Source organism: Hyperolius riggenbachi, chromosome 6, assembly GCF_040937935.1.
Source record: "Hyperolius riggenbachi isolate aHypRig1 chromosome 6, aHypRig1.pri, whole genome shotgun sequence".
NCBI classification, from domain to species: Eukaryota; Metazoa; Chordata; class Amphibia; order Anura; family Hyperoliidae; genus Hyperolius; species Hyperolius riggenbachi.
In genome coordinates, this window is record NC_090651.1 from 35,655,895 (window position 1) to 35,674,208 (window position 18,314).

General features: G+C 49.5%; 1 protein-coding gene across 2 annotated transcripts in view; it reads right to left on the reverse strand.

Moving 5' to 3' along the window:
- The window catches only part of SPATA1 (spermatogenesis associated 1), a 79,656-nt gene that overhangs the window by 21,896 nt on the left and 39,446 nt on the right, over window positions 1–18,314 (reverse strand). For both annotated transcript variants that reach the window (XM_068239135.1, XM_068239137.1), the window contains exons 8-10: window positions 17,411–17,531; window positions 10,561–10,686; window positions 8,180–8,358 (exon numbers count right to left, since the gene is read on the reverse strand). In XM_068239135.1, the coding sequence (XP_068095236.1) occupies window positions 8,180–8,358; window positions 10,561–10,686; window positions 17,411–17,531 (426 nt within the window). The remainder of the gene's footprint in view (window positions 1–8,179; window positions 8,359–10,560; window positions 10,687–17,410; window positions 17,532–18,314) is intronic.

Consider the following 18,314-nt stretch of genomic DNA (forward strand, 5'->3'; position numbering starts at 1 on the left):
ACCAACAGGTAGTAATAGGTGGACTGTAGTGGCCAGCAGGTAATGGTAGGTAGATTGTAGTGTCCAGCATGTAGCATTAGGTGGATTATAGTGGCCAGCAGGTAGTAATAGGTGGATTGTAGTGGCCTGTGGGGGGTTACAGGTAGATTGTACTGACCAGAAGGTAGAGATAGTTGGATTGTAGTGGCCAGCAGGTAATGATGGGTGGATTATAATGGCCAGTAGGTAGTGATAGGTAGAGTGTAGTGGCCAGCAGGGAGTTACAGCTCTTTCCCAGGTGGTCAGTGGGGGGATGTGCAGGACTCTCTGGGTGAAGAGCCTATTCCACCAATGGGGTTGCAGCAGCAGCAGCATGGCGAGTCCTTGGTAACCATCAGAATGCTATGTGGCTAGTGCGGGGGCCAGAAACATCCTGAGAGCTCTCGCAACTTTATTTCCATCAAGGCCACTTCAAACACTGAATATTTACTTTATTATCGGACATGACACATAGTGGATCTCCTAGTTGAGGTGATGTAACCGGTGCATGAAGACATAGGGGCGCTTCCTGGATTAGGACAGATGGCGGAACATCCGCTCATATCGAGTGCACCTGGGTCTCCCTCCATGGATTTCCATATTACCGGATTTGACTTTCTTTCACCGCATGGTCATGGGAGGCTTTTAGCCCCGTGGCAGACGTATTGTGGGGCTCAGACCCCTCTTGTATAGATCAGAGCTATACGCTCTGGTCAGACACATTGTGGGGCTCAGACCCCTCTTGTATAGATCAGACCTAGACTCTCTGGTCAGACACATAGTGGATCTCCTAGTTGAGGTGATGTAACCGGTGCATGAAGACATAGGGGCGCTTCCTGGATTAGGGCAGATGGCGGAACATCCGCTCATATCGAGTGCACCTGGGTCTCCCTCCATGGATTTCCATATTACTGGATTTGACTTTCTTTCACCGCATGGTCATGGGAGGCTTTTAGCCCCGTGGCAGACACTTTATGGGGCTCAGACCCCTCTTGTCTAGATCAGACCAAGACGCTCTGATCATACACATATGTGTAGCCAGACTCCTACCAGTATAGGTAGCCTTATATTCCACCAGTTAAGGAGCCTTATACCCCCCCCCCCCCCCCCCAGTATAGTTGGGCAAAAACAACCCTAGCGTAGGTAGGTCTGAGTCTCCTCCGATATGTAGGAGTCCGCTCCTATGTATAAGTAACAAGAGACTCCATTAAAAATAGCGAGAGGTATGTACAGGCAGCCATAGTCTCCCTTGTATAGGTAGTCAGATCCCCTCCCCCTCCCTTTACCTGTATAGTTAGCCAGAGTCCCCCCTAAGTATAGGTAGCTGTATCCCCCCCCCCTAGTAAAAGTAACATTATGTGCCTCCTACCCTCAGTATAAGTAGCCAAATTCCCACCAATAAAGGTAGCATTCTGTCACTTATGTTTCCCCAGAGTCCCCCCCAGGGCCGGATTTGGGGAAAGGCCCCCAAGACTGGTGCCTAGGGCGCCAGAATCCACCAGAAGGTGAGGGGCGGGTGGTGACAGGTTGACTTCACCTGTCACCAGCCCTGAAATCTGCTTCCTAAGTCCGCAGCATCCACATCACCGCTGCTACACAGCGCTTCCTGTTACAGCGCTAATCCTCTTCCTGCTCAGCCGCCCCTCCCCCTTCCCAGAGAGTAGGAGCCGGTGCGAATGTCCATCTTCATCCTCTCTTCCCCCCTCAGTCACTCGCAGAGCGGGAGTCAGTCACCGAACTTTCAGCGCTGAAGATTCCTCTGTCTCACTGTCACATGTAAGAGACGCTGACTGGATTGAGAGATGCACTGCAGAGGCTGACACTGACCAGTGAGACAGAGGAATCTTCAGCGCTGAAAGTTCAGTGACTGACTCCCGCTCTGCGAGTGACTGAGGGGGGAAGAGAGGATGAAGAAATCCGCACCGGCTGCTGGGGGAGGGGGGTCGGCTAGAGGTGATGGGGACAGAATCGGGCTTCCTACACTTAGGGGGAGGGGGGTTACTTGTGGACGGCATTTGGCAGCCTATACTAAGGGAGGTGGGGACAGCATCTGGCCACATATACTGAGGGGGAACATCATCTGGCTACCTATACTAAGGGGGGCACCATCTGGCTACCTATACTAAGGGGGGGGTGGGCAGCATCTGGCTGCCTATAATAAAAGGGGGACAGCATCTGGCTACCTATACTAAGGGGGGCAGCATCTGGCTACATATACTAAGGGGGCAGCATCTGGCTACATATACTAAGGGGGGCAGCATCTGGCTACCTATACTAAGGGGGGGGGGGGGGGGTGGGCAGCATCTGGCTACATATACTAAGGGGGGCAGCATCTGGCTACCTATACTAAGGAGGGGTGGGCAGCATCTGGCTGCCTATAATAAAAGGGGGACAGCATCTGGCTACATATACTAAGGGGGGCAGCATCTGGCTACCTATACTAAGGGGGGGTGGGCAGCATCTGGCTACATATACTAAGGGGGGCAGCATCTGGCTACCTATACTAAGGAGGGGTGGGCAGCATCTGGCTGCCTATAATAAATGGGGGACAGCATCTGGCTACCTATACTAAGGGGGGCAGCATCTGGCTACCTATACTAAGGGGGGCAGCATCTGGCTACCTATACTAAGGGGGGGGGGCAGCATCTGGCTACCTATACTAAGGGGGTGGGCAGCATCTGGCTACATATACTAAGGGGGGCAGCATCTGGCTACCTATACTAAGGAGGGGTGGGCAGCATCTGGCTGCCTATAATAAAAGGGGGACAGCATCTGGCTACATATACTAAGGGGGGCAGCATCTGGCTACCTATACTAAGGGGGGGTGGGCAGCATCTGGCTACATATACTAAGGGGGGCAGCATCTGGCTACCTATACTAAGGAGGGGTGGGCAGCATCTGGCTGCCTATAATAAATGGGGGACAGCATCTGGCTACCTATACTAAGGGGGGCAGCATCTGGCTACCTATACTAAGGGGGGCAGCATCTGGCTACCTATACTAAGGGGGGGGGCAGCATCTGGCTACCTATACTAAGGGGGGGGGCAGCATCTGGCTACCTATACTAAGGGGGGGTGGGCAGCATCTTGCTGCCTATAATAAAAGGGGGACAGCATCTGGCTACATATACTAAGAGGGGGGAGGAACACAACATTTGGGTAAGGAAGAAGAGGGTCCCAGGCAGCAGTGAGGGGTCTGAATATGCTCAGTACAGGAACAGTGGACAACAGGATGATCTATTAAAGGACAACTGTAAAGAAAGGGATATGGATGCTTCCATATTTATTTCCTTTTAAACAATACCAGTTGCCTGGCAGCCCTGCTGATTTATTTGGCTGCAGTAGTGTCTGAATCACACCAGAAACAAGCATGCAGCTAATCTTGCACAGATCTGACAATAATGTCAGAAACACCTAATTTGCTGCATGCTTGTTCAGGGGCTATGCCTAGAAGTATTAGAGGCAGAGGATCAGCAGGATAGCCAGGCAACTGGTATTGCTTAAAATGAAATAAATATGACAGCCTCCCTATCCATCTAGTTACAGTTGTCCTTTAAGGTATTTTTTGCGTAATGTTCACTTTAAGACTTTTTGCTTGGGGAAAGTGTAAGTTTGGGGGTGAGATGTTGGTAGCGGTGGTGGTGGGGGGGAGTGGGGATTTTTTTTTTTGGGGGGGGGGGGGGGTAGGGGGCGGCTGGTGGCAGTGGGCCTTGGGCGGTAAAAGGTACAAATCCGGCCCTGGTCCCCCCTAGTATAAGTAGTCAGAGTCCCCCCTTGCATAGGTAACCAGATCCCCCACAGCAAAGGTAGCCAAATTCCCCCCTTGTATAGGTAGGCTGATCCTTCCCCCCTCCTTGTATATGTAGCCAGAATCCCCCCACCATCTGTGGATGTCCCTGCAAGAGGTGACAGAAGATTCCCAACCAGATAAGAAGAGAAGACAGAAGATGCCCAGCAGAGACAGCGAGGCAGCATGATCTGGGGAGATACCTGGGATCCAGGGTAAAAGCCGACTGCCACATAGGAGTCAAGAAGGAATTTTTTCCCCTCCGAGGCACAAATCAGACCTAACTTGCCTCTGGGGGGTTTTTCGCCTTCTTCTGGATCCCGGGGTGAGATGACCCCATGACAATTGTAAATACAATTTTACCTGTATTCAGGCAGTATAAAATAAAATTAGAATGAATTGGCCTAAATGTTTGTGTCTTCATTGAAGTCAACTATGTGTAAATCCTCCTCTTGTGGTGCGTCTAGGGATAAATTGTGTGCCGTGTGTGTCTCCTCTGGGGATACCTGCCTGTGTGGTTAAAGTGTGTTAAAAGCCTCAACACATTTGCAACTTAGGTAACCAGAAAAGATCATCAAAAATCATTTTGGATGCCTATTCCAAGTGTGTACAGGTGTACATCAAACTTTTATCTGAGACTTATCACTAATAATGATTTTGGTCACCACACACTGTGTCTGCACTTTGTGGACCTCTCATCAAACCCCCAGTAGTGAAGCTCCCCATGACTGCACTGGATGGTGGGTATTGATGTACTGTTTGTATAGAGTAGATTGTTGGGAAAACCCAGCAGAGAGCTTTCCTTGGGGGATTTACAGGTACTGTGGGTCTGGTAGTCACTGCAAAAGCGAAACACAAGCCAATTTTTTTCATTTTAGATTCAGAGTCATAGGTGTAGTTTAGACCTGGTGTCAGACTATTGTTGCCACCTTGGTTCAGTTTCCCCAGTAACAGCCATCAAGAAAGGGAAGTGAAAAGAACTCTTTACCAGTCGTGACACAGATACAATAAAATACCAGCGTGGGGGAAAGTAAAACCATTTTAAGAAAATCCTGACTGCAGGTCTAGCCCTGAGGCCGGATTCACACTGTAAGCGCTTTTGTGAGCGCTTGCGTTTGATTAGCACTTGCAGAGCGCTTTTTAAAAAAATCGCTCTCATTCACTTTCATTTTAGATTCAGAGTCATAGGTGTAATTTAGACCTGGGGCCTGATTCACAAAGCAGTGCAAACACTTTGCACGCCTGTGAAAAGCCCTTTATCACGCCTAAACTTAGTTTAGGCGTGATCTGAAGGAATTCGCGCGAACTCCCGCACGCAAAGTTTTGCGCGCGTAGCGTGTTGCGCTACGCGCGCAGCGCACCGTGCTTCGCGCGAAGTGCCTATTAAGCCCTATGGGACTTTGCGTACGCGCGGAAACTTCGCGCGAGTTAGAGCACAAAGCGGTGATAACTTTGCTGGTGCAAAGGTTATCACGCCTAAAGTCTTTTAGGCGTGATAACTGAGTTATCACCGCTTCGTGAATCGAGCCCCTGCTGTCAGACTATTGTTGCCACCTTGGTTCAGTTTCCCCAGTAACAGCCATCAAGAAAGGGAAGTGAAAAGAACTCTTTACCAGTCGTGACACAGATACAATAAAATACCAGCGTGGGGGAAAGTAAAACCATTTTAAGAAAATCCTGACTGCAGGTCTAGCCCTGAGGCCGGATTCACACTGTAAGCGCTTTTGTGAGCGCTTGTGTTTGATTAGCACTTGCAGAGCGCTTTTTTAAAAAATCGCTCTCATTCACTTTCATTAAAATCACGGTAATAAAAAAAATAGACGCAATTGCCGCAATCACATATATTTGAAATACGCAAGTCATCGTGCCGATTTGTACGCGATTTTTAACACGATTTTAATGAAAGTGAATGGGAGTGATTTTTTTTCATTAGCAAGCGCTAATCAAACGCAAGCACTCACAAAAGCGCTTATAGTGTGGATCCGGCCTTACAAATTATATCCACAACTTAAATGAACACACATCTGAACATAGAGGGATATGGAGGCTGCCATATTTATTTTCTTTGAAGCAATACCCATTGCCTGGCAGCTGTGCTGACATGCTTATTTCAGGTGTGTGATTAAGACACTGCTGCAGCCAAAGAGATCAGCTGGACTGCCAGGCAACTGGTATTATTAAAAGGGAAATAATTATGGTTGCCTCCAGGTCAGGGGTACTTTAGACATTATGGCTGGTCTTACACTTTTAAAGAGAACCCGAGGTGGGTTCTAAGAATGCTATCAGCACACAGATGCTGGGTCTGCATATACTGCCCAGCCTCTGTTGCTATACTGCTCCTCTCTGCATGCCCCCCCCCCCCCGTGCGCTCTGCTTGCCCCCCTTAAGTCGCCGAGCTGTCGACACACAGCGTGACGCAGCCAGCAGTTTACCTCTGCATCTGTCAGTCTCTGCCGCTTACCCGCCTCCTCCATAGCTCCGGTCCCCGCCTGCATCCCTTCCCTCCTCGCTGATTGGGTTCTCTTTAAATAAAAAAGCTATGGCAAGCAACCTGAGAGGCTAAACACTGTCCCACATACAAAGATTACAAATTTCTTTTACTAGAAGCAAATAATTATCCCTCCATCAGCAGCACTGAGCTCACACACCACATCAGTCTATTGGTGATGATCAATTACTCAAATCAGTCCAAAATTACAGGTCTTTGTGGGGCATCCATCTGAAAATGGCGCCTGAGATTAATGGCGCACGGTGTTGCCGCTAATCCGTTTGCCGCTTATCGCTATTTAACGTTAAAGCCTTATTGTTATTTAGCGTTAAAGCCTTATTGTTATTTAGCGTTAACACACAGAACCCTCTCTGCACCTATCCCTAACCCCTAAACCCCCTCGGTGGTGCCTAACCCTAACCACCCCCTCGGTGGTGCCTAACCCTAACCACCCCTGGTGGTGCCTAACCCTAAGACCCCCTGGTGGTGCCTAACCCCAAGACCCCCCCTGGTGGTGCCTAACCCTAACCACCCCCCTGGTGGTGCCTAACCCTAACCACCTCCCTGGTGGTGTATAGTGTACTGTAACTATACCTAACCCTACTCTTACACAGAACCCTCCCTGTACCTAACCCTAACCACCCCCTTGGTGGTGCCTAACCCTAAGATCCCCCTGGTGGTGCCTAACCCTAAGACCCCCCTGGTGGTGCCTAACCCTAAGACCCCCCCCCCCCCCCCCCAGTGATGCCTGACTCTAACCTTGACAGTGTTACGTTAAATCCATTCACCATTTTGCAGTTAAATAACGTCTGCAGTTTGGCTTATGTAGGGCGCTATTGATTAATAACGTTAGTGTGTGCCACTATTGATAAATAACGTTAGTGTGTGCCGTTTTTCTTCTTTTTTCCCTGTGCGCCGTCATTATGCAGTACTAACGATAAATAGCGATAAGCGTATCTTTTTAATGCGGCGCCATTTTTATGCATAGGCGCTGTGCGCCAGTATTCACTGATCCCTTCCGGGTTCCTCTAACAACACGAGTTAAGGCCTGGTACACACTCTCAATTATGATTGGCCAATCACTGACCAATTTTACCCTTTTACACTTGCAGAATAAACCTGCGTTGCGTTACCCTTTTTTACTGCAAGGGGCCACAAAAACAATGCAAGTCTATGGAGCCTTGCACAGTTATTGTGGTCTGGTGTGGTGCACCGGAAGCTTCCGGTCCAACAGAAGGGCTGCAGCGAGTTACCGTAGTCACTGCGCTTAACCTCCTGAGCAGTATGCCGCTCAATAGGTTTTTCTAGCTTTAGGAGTTCCCAGGATAAATCTATTTAGTGGCTGAATTAAATGTCAGCAAGCACTAGGCTAGCCCATATAGGTGTCTCCCACCCCCCGATCGCCCCCAATCCAGCCGCTATATACATACCAAGCCTCTAGCCAGCGATTGCCGCAGCCTCCCCACACAGCTACGGTCTTCTCTATGGGGAGGATCGTACATGGCGTCATGTGCAGTCCCGATCCTCCCCATAGAGAAGACCAGAGCTGTGCCGGAGGCAGGACATGCTGTTGTGAAAGAAGAAGAATGGGAATGGAGAAGGGCCAACCGCGTAATATAAAACAGGAAGCGCCTGCCAGCTAAGGTAACACAGCAGCGGCCACGGGGGGAGGGGGGCAAGAGGCCAGACCTGCAGACCGTCTGCAAACACCTACGGACCAGCAGTGGGCCACGGACCGGTGGTTGGGGAGTTATCACCTCCAGTATAGCTTCCCTGGTGGTCTAGAGTAGCAGGCCAAATTTGATGGCTGTGCGGGCCACAGTTTGACATGTATGATCTAAACATGTATAGCCATCTCTTGTGTGTTATTTTATGATGAAAGGCTACCTTGGAACTGACCGCCAGAGCGGGGTGCTTGGCACGTTTCCTGTTGTCCCGGGCAGCCAGCTGTGCCAGAAGCTTCTCATAGTAACCGTCCAGGTCCTTCTTCAGCTTGTTCAGAGACTCTTCCAGTGACGACGTGACTTTCTTCATCTCAAAGTACTTCTTTTTCCAGGAATCTCTGGCTGAAACAGAAGGCTTAAAGTGAAAATCCCAGCACAAAGCTAAACAATTATAGGCTGCAATAATATCTTGTATTTTCTGGCAGATATTGATGCCCCCACAACATGGTCACCTTATCGATCAAGTAGGTATCTACTGTTTACCTGATCGATTAGCAGTGCTTGGTTTCTGAAAAGGCGTCAAAGGCCTGGGCCTAGGACGACTGCTGCCAAAGGGGGCACCTGTACATGGCAGATGGGGTTGCTGCATATGGATGAGGAGGCTATAATTGGAGAAGGGAGCTGTAAATGCGGCTGTGCTGTCCAATAGAGCCGTACAAGTAACAGTGCAGACGCAACATGGCCACCCAATGAATGGTTTTGATCCATTTCTGGTTAAAATTGATTGAAGGATCAATGAGGCATGCTCGAGCATCTCGGGCACAAAGGCTCGATTGGGTGCACGGCGACAGAGGCATTCGATTTCCCAACAACCGAGGGACCTCTGGTCGGACTCCCCCAAGTGTACAGTATTTGTACCTCCTGGGCCCACGTTGAGTGTTGCCTGCTTACCTGACCGGCTGATGATCACTAAATAGACACGTTGATCTGTTGAAGCAGCCTGAACTATTCTTGCAGAAGATACACCACTTGACCCCCCCCCCCCCCCCGCCCAAGTCCTGATTGCCCCTATGCCTGCAGTCATATGACAAGTTCCACCACACTGAGCCCAACTCCACCCCCCCCCCCCCCCCCGGCACCTCACAAAGAACTGTGACAAAAATGTCAGCTCTATCGGGTCAGTAGTTGGGGCCTGCCACATCCTCGGGCTGCCATTAGCCACAGCATCTGCAGCCCCAGTAGTGAAGCCATAGCTCCCAACTGTCCCTCTTTTGCAGTGACGGTCCCTCTTTGGGAACCAAATGCCTCTGTCACGCTTTTTTCCTCAATTGTCTCTTTTTTAGGACCGATGTGCAGATCTGTGTTAATATTTGTATTTTTTTTAAAGGGAACCAGAGATCCTGTAAAGAAAAGCAGTTATACATACTTGAGGCTTCCTCCAGCCCCATACGCGCTGATCGATCCCACGCCGTCGTCCAGCGCTGCCCTCAACTACGAGAACCGGCTCCCGTCAGTGACGTCATCGGAGCCGGGCTACGCAGGAGAAGTGCGCCCTCTATGTATCTCTCCATACACTGCTGCAGAGATACGCAAAGAGCGCACTTCTGCTACGCTAGACTGGCTCCGACTGGCGGCAGAGCGGGGTCCCGGTTCTCATAGCTGCGGGCAGCGCTGGACGGCGGCGTGGGATCGATCAGCGCTTATGGGGCTGGAGGAAGCCCCAGGTATGTATAACTGCTTTTCTTTATAGGATCTCTGGTTCTCTTTAACCACTTCAGGATTCTGCGTACGCTTAAGTACGCCCCTGAATCCTGAAGTGGATTCCATGGGTATGAGCGGCCGTTCCATGTCAGCTCACGGAGGGTGATTCCGTGAACATCCTGCGAGCCGATCGGCGGCTCGCAGGGTAAATGTAAGCACACGGGGAAGATCTTCCCTGGTGTTTACATGTATACGGCGCTGCTGTGCAGCAGCGCCGTAGAGGAGATCGGCGATCCCCGGCCTCTGATTGGCCGGGGATCGCCAGCATCTGATAGGCTAAAGCTTATCTCATCAGGCGCAGGACGGAAACCCGTCCTGCGCCGCTCACAGGGGGAGGGAGAGGGAGGGAAGGGGAAGGAGGCCAGAAAGCGCTGCGGAGGGGGGCTTTGAAGAGCCCCCCCCCTGCAAGCGCAAGCAGCCGGCGGCGATCAGACCCCCCCAGCAGGACATCCCCCTAGTAGGGAAAAAAGGGTGGCAGTCTGATCGCCCTGGCTGCCAGCTGATCGGTGCTGCGGGCTGGAGAGCCCACACAGCACCGATCAGCAAAAAACACTGTGGTACAGAAGTGGTTAAGTGTTTAACTCTATCCATCATTTACGGTAAATTGATATATTTCTTATTTTCAAATGTTAAAATGAAGGCAGACTAATGATGATAGAAAGGACCTGTATGGTTTGAATATTAAAACTAAATCTTTTGCTTCAGAATAATTTTTTTGATCTGCATGGCGAGGGGTGTGGTGGGGGCGTGGTTAGAGGTGTGGCAGGGGCGTGTCTTGAAGTGTCCCTCTTTCTTATGACAGAATGTTGGGAGGTGTGGTTAAGCCTCTGGGGGGATCAGTACCTTGTTGGCGTCTGAGTTTGTGTTGCTCCAGCAGCGTTTTAGTCCTCTTGATCAGCTCTTCCCGCGACTTCTCCAGCTGTAGTCGTTCTTCTTTTACCTGATTGAGCTGCTCCAGTACAGTTACATCTGTGTGACACAATGGAGAGCAGACCTGCAGTCAGCAGTGAAAACAATGTATTGTCACATGCAAACACAGCATGGGACGCAGAGTAAAGGTGGCCACACACCTTACAATTTTTTAAATATCTGTTCAATTTAAGAATTGCAATAAATTTTTCTGACTGATTGTAACATTTAAAAAATATGACCAATGTACCACACATGTTCAATTTTTCCCCAATCATGAATAAAATAATTGGAAACTCTTGAGAAAATTGCTAGGGTGTGTATAGTAATACATTGACAATCCAACACACACTATACAATCTTTAGTTGAAATTGAAAAGAAATATCTGGCATTTCGGATCAATATAAATCGAAGAAAATGGGAAATCCGATCTGATTTTTCAGTCGAATGAAAAAAAGCTTTTGATTTTTCGAGAGATACGATTGTTTTTATCGAATTGCTGAAAAATCGGATCATTTTATTGTATCGTGTGTGGCCACCTTTAGGGTCATTCACAAGGCAACCTAGTCAGGTGCTTGGGGCCTAGCGGGTGTCAAGGGGCCCGGCCGCAACCTTCTTTGACCTCTTTCCCACCTCAGCTTACCAGGAAGACTATAACAAGGAGCCAAAGCCTAATACCTTGCCTTGTGCACTATTTTGCCTACATTCTTCTCTGCTGGGCGTGGCCAGTGCTTTAGGGCTCGTTTCCACTAGTGCGGCGTGCGTCTCGTACGCCGGCACTGAGCGGGTGGGCGGGATCGCAGGCGATTCCCATCAGCCGTGCCATGCACGGCTATGGGAATCGCAGCCTCCGCCGCGAATTCTGTGGGGGTTTCCGGCCGAATCGCTACTGCAAGCGATTCGGCCGGCGGCGCCGTTGTCCCCTATGGCAGAGTTTCCCCGCGCGATTTGCCTGCGGGGAAACTCTGCGGATTCGCGGCCGTTTCCGCGAGAGTGGAAACGGGCCCTTAACCAATTATAAAACTGCAGAAATGCTGCTTAGTAAAGATGGCCAATGAGAAGCTAATGTACTCATCTTCTATGCAAATTGTATGCAAATAACATGCAATGTGGAACTGGCCAAATCAAACTTCCATTCAATTCCATGCTGCATACAATTTATATTAAATTTGCATGCAAGCCAGAAGTATTAGCTTCTCTCTGACGGTTCCTCATTTCCTTCAGGCAGTACTAGTTGCATGACTGTCTTTGAGTTGCAGGAAGCGTGTGACAGCTAAAGTTAGAACATCTGACTTGCACGACTAATCAATGGCACCTGACAGGCAGCCTTTTAGGCCAATCAAAGTGCAGGGATCTCTTTCTAAAATGCGACAGGACCAGAAGGGGCTCAGGGCAGGATTAAAGGAGCTGGTGTTATTTTAAATCAGAGCAGCGCTGCTCGTAGCGTGCGCAATGACATTTTAACTCGCGCTGCTCCATTTAAGCTGTGTTGCTTTAGCAGCTCAACTTAACCACCTATGCCGCCTGGACGTGATCCTCACGTCCAGGCGGCTGCTGTGCTGCTGATGCGCGCTCCCGGTAACCCGGAGATCAATGAATGGGAAAATGGTTTCCGTTCATTGATCTATGTCCCCAGCAGAAAAATCAGATGCCGCGGTCTTTCTGGAAAAAAAAAGTTTCCCGTCCTTTTCTCGCTTCCTGGAAGCGAGAAAGACCAAAATAATCCAAAAAACTCAATGTAGCCATCTTGTGGCCAAATAGTAAAATTACATCTACATACATTTTTCAATACATAAAACACACATTATTACATTTAAAATTAACTGTTTATTTCCCACACCAAATATTACCCAAATAAAATTTTTAATGGAAAAAAAATTACAATTAAAAAAAACAAAACATAAATAATTACCTAAGGGTCTGAACTTTTTAAATATGCATGTGAAGAGTGTCTATTACGCACAGTTTTTAAATTATAAGCTTGTAAATAGTGATGGATGCAAAACTGAAAAAATGCACCTTTCTTTCCAAATAAAATATTGGCGCCATACATTGTGATAGGGACAAAATTTAAATGGTGTAATAACTGGGACAAATGGGCAAATAAAATACGTGGGTTTTAATCATGGTAGCATGTATTATTTTAAAGAGAACCTGTACTGAGTAAAAATATTTAAAATAAACACATGAGGTAACTTCAAATGAACATTACATAGTTACCTTGCCATCCGTTCCTCTCAGAAGCTCACCATTTTCTTCTGACAATAATCCCTTTCAGTTCTGACAATATTTTGTCAGAACTGAAATATATCAGTTGCTCTCCGTTATAGATCAGTTGCTGTCAGTTACAGCTGCGAGAAGAACTGATGTGTCCATGTTTCCCTATGGCTCAAGTGGGCGATGTTACAGTTTAACTGTGTGCTGACCAGAAAGCTGTTATGGGGTAATGACCATTTTCAAAATGGAGGATGGAAAATTCCCTTGATCACAGTGAACAAACAGGACGCGGGAGAGGAGAAAGACACTGAGGAGTAGACTACATGGAAGGTAAGTATGACTTGTGTATGCTTATTTTGATTTTACATTTTCAGTTCAGGTTTTCTTTAAAGCTATAATGGTTGAAAACTGAGAAATAATTATTTTTTTCCATTTTTTTCTTAATATTACTGTGAATGCATTTAAAAAAAAATAATTCTTAGCAAAATGTAACATCCAAAGAAAGCCTAATTGGTGGCGGAAAAAACAAGATATACCGTATACACTCGCATATATGCCGAATTTTTAGGACCAAAAAAGTGGCCCAAAAGTTGGGGTCTCGGCTTATATGTCGAGATGGTAGCGTCCCCCCCCTGCATGCAAAAACTACCGCAATAGGTGTAACCTGATAAAATATGCGGTCGCTGGTTCCTGATTCCCTGCATGTCTGTCATATGCAATGTTGTGCGGTTGTATGTAGTGTTGGGTAATGGCTATGTCCTGCTCCCCCTGCCCTCCTCCCCAGAGCTGAGCGGCATGCGTATCTAATGCCTGTGTCCCTCTGACGAGTGTCCGCGCGGCACCAGGAGAACGGATCTTACGTCTTCTGCTCACTGATCCGTGCCGCACTTTACTTCCCAGACGCAGTTTCATTTCTATGATGCCATCTAGTGGCGTCTCTCATCACGTGCACTGCTACCAGCGTCATAGAGATGAAGTTGCGACTGAGGCTAGAGGGATCCTAACATGGTGCAGACCGGAAAAAAAGAAGCACGAACCATTCCGGAGGACACACGGCAGAGGGACACATGCATCAGGTATGCATTCCGCTCAGCTCTGGAGTGGGAGGGTAGGAGACACGGGACACAGCCATCACTACATACACCCTCACAACACTGCACATGACAGGCAGGCAGGGAATCAGACACAGGCGCTCTGAGTTGGCACAGCCAGAGCTATATATCTGGGGACAGCCATCAGCCCACATCCCTGGACCCACAGCCCACATCTCTGGACCCACAGCCCACATCCCTGGACCCACAGCCTAAAACCCTGGACCCACATCCCTGGACCCACAGCCCACATCTCTGGACCCACAGCCCACATCCCTGGACCCACAGCCTAAAACCCTGGACCCAGATCCCTGGACCCACAGCCCACATCCCTGGACCCACAGCCTACATCCCTGGACCAACAGCCCACATCCCTGGACCCACAGCCTAAATCCCTGGACCCACAGCCCACATCCCTGGACCCACAGCCCACATCCCTGGACCCACAGCCCACATTCCTGGACCCACAGCCTAAATCCCTGGACCCACAGCCCACATCCCTGGACCCACAGCCCACATCCCTGGACCCACAGTCTACATCCCTGGACCCACAGCCCACATCCCTGGACCCACAGTCTACATCCCTGGACCCACAGCCTAAATCCCTGGACCCACAGCCCACATCCCTGGACCCACAGCCCACATCCCTGGACCCACAGCCTAAATCCCTGGACCCACAGCCCACATCCCTGGACCCACAGCCCACATCCCTGGACCCACAGCCCACATTCCTGGACCCACAGCCTAAATCCCTGGACCCACAGCCCACATCCCTGGACCCACAGCCCACATCCCTGGACCCACAGTCTACATCCCTGGACCCACAGCCCACATCCCTGGACCCACAGTCTACATCCCTGGACCCACAGCCTAAATCCCTGGACCCACAGCCCACATCCCTGGACCCACAGCCCACATCCCTGGACCCACAGCCCACATCCCTGGACCCACAGCCTACATCCCTGGACCAACAGCCCACATCCCTGGACCCACAGCCTAAATCCCTGGACCCACAGCCTAAATCCCTGGACCCACAGCCCACATCCCTGGACCCACAGCCCACATCCCTGGACCTACAGCCCACATTCCTGGACCCACAGCCTAAATCCCTGGACCCACAGCCCACATCCCTGGACCCACAGCCCACATCCCTGGACCCACAGTCTACATCCCTGGACCCACAGCCCACATCCCTGGACCCACAGTCTACATCCCTGGACCCACAGCCTAAATCCCTGGACCCACAGCCTGAATCCCAGGACCCACAGCCCACATCCCTGGACCCACAGCCCACATCCCTGGACCCACAGCCCACATCCCTGGACCCACAGCCCACATCCCTGGACCCACAGCCTAAATCCCTGGACCCACAGCCTAAATCCCTGGACCCACAGCCCACATCCCTGGACCCACAGCCTAAATCCCAGGACCCACATCCCTGGACCCACAGCCTACATCCCAGGACCCACAGCCTAAATCCCTGGACCCACAGTCCACATCCCTGGACCCACAGTCCACATCCCTGGACCCACAGTCCACATCCCTGGACCCACAGTCCACATCCCAGGACCCACAGCCCACATCCCTGGACCCACAGCCTAAATCCCTGGACCCACAGCCTAAATCCCTGGACCCACAGCCTAAATCCCTGGACCCACAGCCTAAATCCCTGGACCCACAGCCAACATCCCTGCACCCACAGCCCACATCCCTGGACCCACAGCCCACATCCCTGGACCCACAGCCCACATCCCTGGACCCACAGCCTAAATCCCTGGACCCACAGCCCACATCCCTGGACCCACAGCCCACATCCCTGGACCCACAGCCTACATCCCTGGACCCACAGCCTACATACCTGGACCCACAGCCTAAATCCCTGGACCCACAGCCCACATCCCTGGACCCACAGCCTACATCCCTGGACTCACAGCCTAAATCCCTGGACCCACAGCCTAAATCCCTGGACCCACATCCCTGGACCCACAGCCTACATCCCTGGACCCACAGCCTAAATCCCTGGACCCACAGCCTCAATCCCTGGACCCACATCCCAGGACCCACAGCCTAAATCCCTGGACCCACAGTCCACATCCCTGGATCCACAGCCCACATCCCAGGACCCACAGCCTAAATCCCTGGACCCACAGCCTAAATCCCTGGACCCACAGCCCACATTCCTGGACCCACAGCCCACATCCCTGAACCCACAGCCTAAATCCCTGGACCCACAGCTGACATCCCTGGACCCACAGCCCACATCCCTGGACCCACAGCCCACATCCAGGACCAACAGCCCACTTCCCGGACCCACAGCCTAAATCCCTGGACCCACAGCCTAAACCCCTAGACCCACAGCCTACATACCTGGACCCTCAGTCATCAGCCCACATCCCTGAACCCTCAGGCACTGCCATCACACCACAGCCCTAAACCCACAGCCTACAGCCCTGGACACACAGCTATTATCCTAGTCACAGTTCTATATCACACCTTGGGCTTATATGCGGGTCAATAATTTTTTCCTGGTTTGGAGGGTAAAAGTTGGGGGGGTCGGTAAATACGTGGGTCGGCTTATATGCGAGTATATACGGTAGATTAATTAATTGTGATAATTAGTGATGAAGTTATTAGCGAATGAATGGGAGGTAAAAATTGCTCTGTTGCATAAAGTGAAAAAACCCCGCGGGCTGAAATGGTTAATTAATGAAGTCCTATGTCCAGCCTCCATTGCAGTTCACACTCATTTAATGCATGCCTTTTATCCGGACCACTGTGAATCCAGTCTTAGGGCCCATTCACACTAGAAGAACTTTTCTGAGTGTTTTGTGATTGATTAGCGCATTTTAAAAATCGCTCCTATTCACTTTCATTAAAATCGCGGTAAAAATTGCTGTGATTTCGCGATTGCGTACGCTAATCAATCACAAAGTGCTCAGAAATCGCGTGATTTTAATGTAAGTCAATGGGAGCGTTTTTTAAAAAGCTCTCAGAAAACTCAGATGGCCCAAAATCGCTCGGAAAAACGTTTATAGGGTGATTGAGCCCTTAGAGCGCTTTGAGATTTTTTTAAGCGGTGGCGATTTTAAAAAGCGCTTGAGCAATGAATTTCAATGTGAGTGTTCTCACCTGAGCGTTTAGCTTTCTTTCCAATCACAAACTTGGGTCCTGCACCATTTTCAGAGCGTTTGCGCTACAGTGGAACGTATAGGAAAATCTCTAAGCGCTTTAAAAAGCGTTTGCCTAAGCGATTTTGCAAGTGCTTTTCCTCACAAAGTGCATTAAAGTGATTCAGTTCCAGGTCAAAGAGTTCACTTCCCGATTGTCTGAAGAAAAATGCTAATCGTCAAACAAAAGGGCTTACAAAAGCCCTTCTAAAAATCACATATCTCTTAAAAATCTCCATCAAAATTGCTTTAAAAAGCACTCAGCACTTGCGATTTATAATGTGAACTAGGCCTCAGTCATTACTTACTGTGTTGTGCAGCCGGGGGTTTTGGAGACAGGATGGTGGGGAAGACTGGCAGGAGCGGTGGGGATGGAGGAGGCTGGTAATGCACCGGCTGTGCCAGAGCTCTAAAAGAAGCACCACCAAACTGTAAAAAGATATGATGACGAGATGTGGAAAATATACAAGATAAATACAATTCAAAACATTAAAGCCAACTAAGAATACAGCAGCTTTCTCGACATTACAGTAGCAAATATTTGGGCAGTACGGTGGCATAGTGGTTAAAACTCTCGCCTTGCATCGCTGGGTCCCCGGTTTAAATTCCAGCCACTATCTGCACGGAGTTTGTATGCATATCTCCCAACTTGTTGAGATGAGAAAGGGACACTTAAGCCATGCCCCTACCACGCCCCTGTCACGCCCCTAGTCACGCATACCATAAAGATTTCATAAGAAAAATAAGATGTTTTATAATTCAAACCACACTGGTCCTTTCTATCCTGGTTCATTTTCCTTCATAGTAACATTTTAAAATTAGTAATAAATCAATTTAAAGGATGGGAATAAAGTTTAGTCAATCAAACACATTTTTTTAGTAGAGAAATATAGATATTTACATAGAAAGAGGGACAAAGTCCTGAAAGAGGGACAAATGAGGAGGAAAGAGGGACAGTTGGGAGCTATGTGTATGTTCTCCCAGTGTCTGCTTGGATTTCCTCTGGGCACTCCAGTTTCCTCCCACGTCCTAAAAACATACAGATAAGTTTATTGGCTTCCCCCTAAAACTTAGACTATGATACATACACTACACGATACATACAGTACATAGACATATGACTATGGTAGGGATAAGATTGTGAGCCCCTCCGAGGGACAGTTAAAGTGACGAGACAGTATATATTCTGTACAGCGCTGCAGAAGATGTCAG